The 2914-nt window shown below is 27.6% G+C and overlaps 1 protein-coding gene across 1 annotated transcript; it reads left to right on the top strand.

Moving 5' to 3' along the window:
• Nucleotides 1-1095: 1095 nt before the first annotated feature.
• On the top strand, nt 1096-2700 carry ENU1_107870 (transporter, major facilitator family protein; the record flags this gene model as incomplete). The annotated part of the gene is made up of 1 exon (XM_008859475.1): nt 1096-2700. The coding sequence occupies one exon, from the start codon at nt 1096-1098 to the stop codon at nt 2698-2700; it is 1605 nt and encodes a 534-aa protein (XP_008857697.1).
• Nucleotides 2701-2914: the final 214 nt, after the last annotated feature.

Here is a 2914-nt window from a genome sequence, read left to right as displayed (position 1 = left end):
CATCTGAATGATGAAGAGTAGAGGGGATAAAATAAATAAAAATAATCAAAATAAATGAATGAAATAATACTAAAAGAGAATAAATCATAAAAACAATGAATATAAACTATTCATAAATAATACTATTTAATTATTATTTAATGCAAAACGAAATAAGTGTGAATTAAGTAATAAGTTAAACAAATTGAATATGATTTAATTTGTTTACCCATTTCTTAATTTCTTTATTTTCATATTTCTTCAACTCCATCACTGCTTGGGCTAGTTCCTTATTTCTCTTCTTTATCCATCCTAGTCTCTTCAGGTATATTTTATAGTACATGTTCTTCATTTTCATTGGTTATTCTCATAACACTATTGAATAAACAATCATTGAATTATAGTAGTTATATTTACGACTTTGCTTTTCTCTTTATAATAAATTGATTTATTTGGATATTCATTAATGATAGTTATGAAAGAAATATTAGTATGACGACTGTAAATAATACCTTTTGATTATCTCTTCTTAACCTACTTCTTGACTTATTGTTGCTTATAAACTAAGTAAGTTCTTTTTATTGAAGAATTAAAGTGATGAGACAATTAATGAACCACATAAAAATGATTCATAAAACTGTATGGTAAGCGTTATTTAGAATAAAATAATCTAGAAGAGACGTAGTCACATTTAATGAAAATGAATGATAAGAAGAATTCTCATTAATGTTTGGTTATTCACTTATAAACGAATTTAATTACTTTGTTTCCAGTTAGTTCTAATGTAGAATTAACTTATTTTAGTTAAATATTCATTTTATTTTTGTATTACATTAGAGCATCAAATAAATGGAACAATAATATTAGTGGTGAATGTTTTAGGTTGTTGTTAAAACTTGATTATTCTTTCGGTTTTACTCAAGGAGCGTTTTAAATTAGATTTTTTTTTGACAAATGGATGAGTCATTACAATTTAAATAATATAATTAATCTCGAATATAGTATAGAATTTGGTGATAATAATACTTCATCAACATTCGAAATTTATTGAGGTTAAATAATAAAGAAAAACCAAAATAAAGAGATACTACTTATCTTTTATTTATACTCAAAGATATGAATAAGGTATTAAAAGTCATACTTTCTCCAATTACTAATTTTTTTCCAAAAGGCTTTCCAGTGAGAAAGCTGATTCCATTATTATTATTATTAATTTGTGAATCATTTACGAACAATTCTATTGCAGCCTATGCTGGATTTATGGTAACTGATTTTGGAGTAGTAGATAATCCAAGTCAAGCTGGATATTACAGTGGGATATTAAATGCATGTTATTTCTTTTCACAATTTCTTTCTTCATTTTTCTTAGGGGTTTTATCCGATAATATAGGAAGAAGACCAATTTTATTGATTGGATCTCTAGGGTCTCTTATATCAACTCTTCTTTTTGGATTTTCTTTCAACTATTGGTGGGCTGTTATTTCTCGTTCTATTAACGGATTAGTTAACGGTAATATTGGCGTAATTAAAACTTTTATGGGAGAGTTTTCAACAAAAGAAAATAGAGCACAAGTATTTGGTCTTATTGGATTAACAAATGGATTAGGTATGATAATTGGAGCAAGTGTTGGAGGGTATCTTGCTCGTCCAGCAAAACAATATCCATCAATATTTGGAGGAATGAAATTCTTCGAAATATTTCCTTTTATATTACCAAATTTAGTTTGTTCGTTAATTACAATGATTGGTGTTACTCTTGGTTATTTCTATTTAGAAGAAACAAAACCAAGAGAACCTACAAATGACCAATGGTACATTCAAATTTTGAATATTTTTAAGAAGGTTATTGGAAGAACCATTAAGATAGTTAAAATGTTGTTTTCTAAAGAATTTGTTGGGATTTTATGTTGTTTTAGTTATTCTATTATTTCTGTTGGTGCTGCAATGTTGTTGACTGTCATTCCTTTATTGATGATGGCGTCTATTGAAGTAGGTGGGTTTGGATGGGAAACAGGTCAAATAGGAACATTCAATATGATTTCTGCTGTAGGAATAATTTGTACACAGTTATTTATTTATCGACCAACAGTAAAATTATTTGGACCGTTATGGACAAACAGAATTGGTTCATTAGGTAACTTTATTTTATACAACATACCTCCTTGTATTTACTACTTATACCCCTATGGTAATGTAGCATTGTGGATAGGACTTGGTGCTTTTGGTATTATGGTGAATATAACAACCCAATTTTGTTTTGCCTCAGTCATGGCTATGATTGCCAATAGTGTGAAAAATGATTTATTAGGTACTCTGAATGGACTAAGCCAAAGTCTTGTAGCATTGTTCAGATTATTTGCACCATTAATTTCATCTCCTTTAATAGCTTGGTCATTTACTCAAAAATTCCCTTTCAACGCTCATTTTACATTCTTTGTAATGTCTATCATTCCTCTCATCAACTTCTTGTTATTGTTATTAATTCCCAAGTCAATTAACTATCCAAAACAAGAAGTTCAATACACAAAAATTATTGAACTTGACGATATAAAAGCCAAAAATGATACACAACAGAAAGATGAAACTACACAACAGAAAGATGAAACTACACAACAAAATGTTAATTCAACAAACCAAATTAATACCATTAAAACAAGCTCTTCTGAAGAACAAGCTCATGCCATCATTATTGATGAAGATGAAAACCAAGTTGAACTTTAGTTAAAGAATATTAAAATAGACTTAACAATTTACTTTCTTTTTATTAATTGATTTATGTTCTTTATTATTTTGATTGAGTCATTAATAAATCAATTTATTAAAGAAGAAGTCGAAATACTTCCATATATCCAACAATCAATTGGTGGTGTTACTAAGAATTATCAATGTTATTTAGGAAGTATTAAAAAAGAGAAGAGAAAAGAGGGATTGTAAT

The sequence above is a fragment of the Entamoeba nuttalli genome, assembly GCF_000257125.1.
Source record: "Entamoeba nuttalli P19 unplaced genomic scaffold asmbl_4610, whole genome shotgun sequence".
In the NCBI taxonomy this organism is placed as follows: domain Eukaryota; phylum Evosea; order Mastigamoebida; family Endamoebidae; genus Entamoeba; species Entamoeba nuttalli.
Note: the sequence above shows the minus strand (reverse complement) of the source record. Positions and strands in the feature narration are given on the sequence as shown.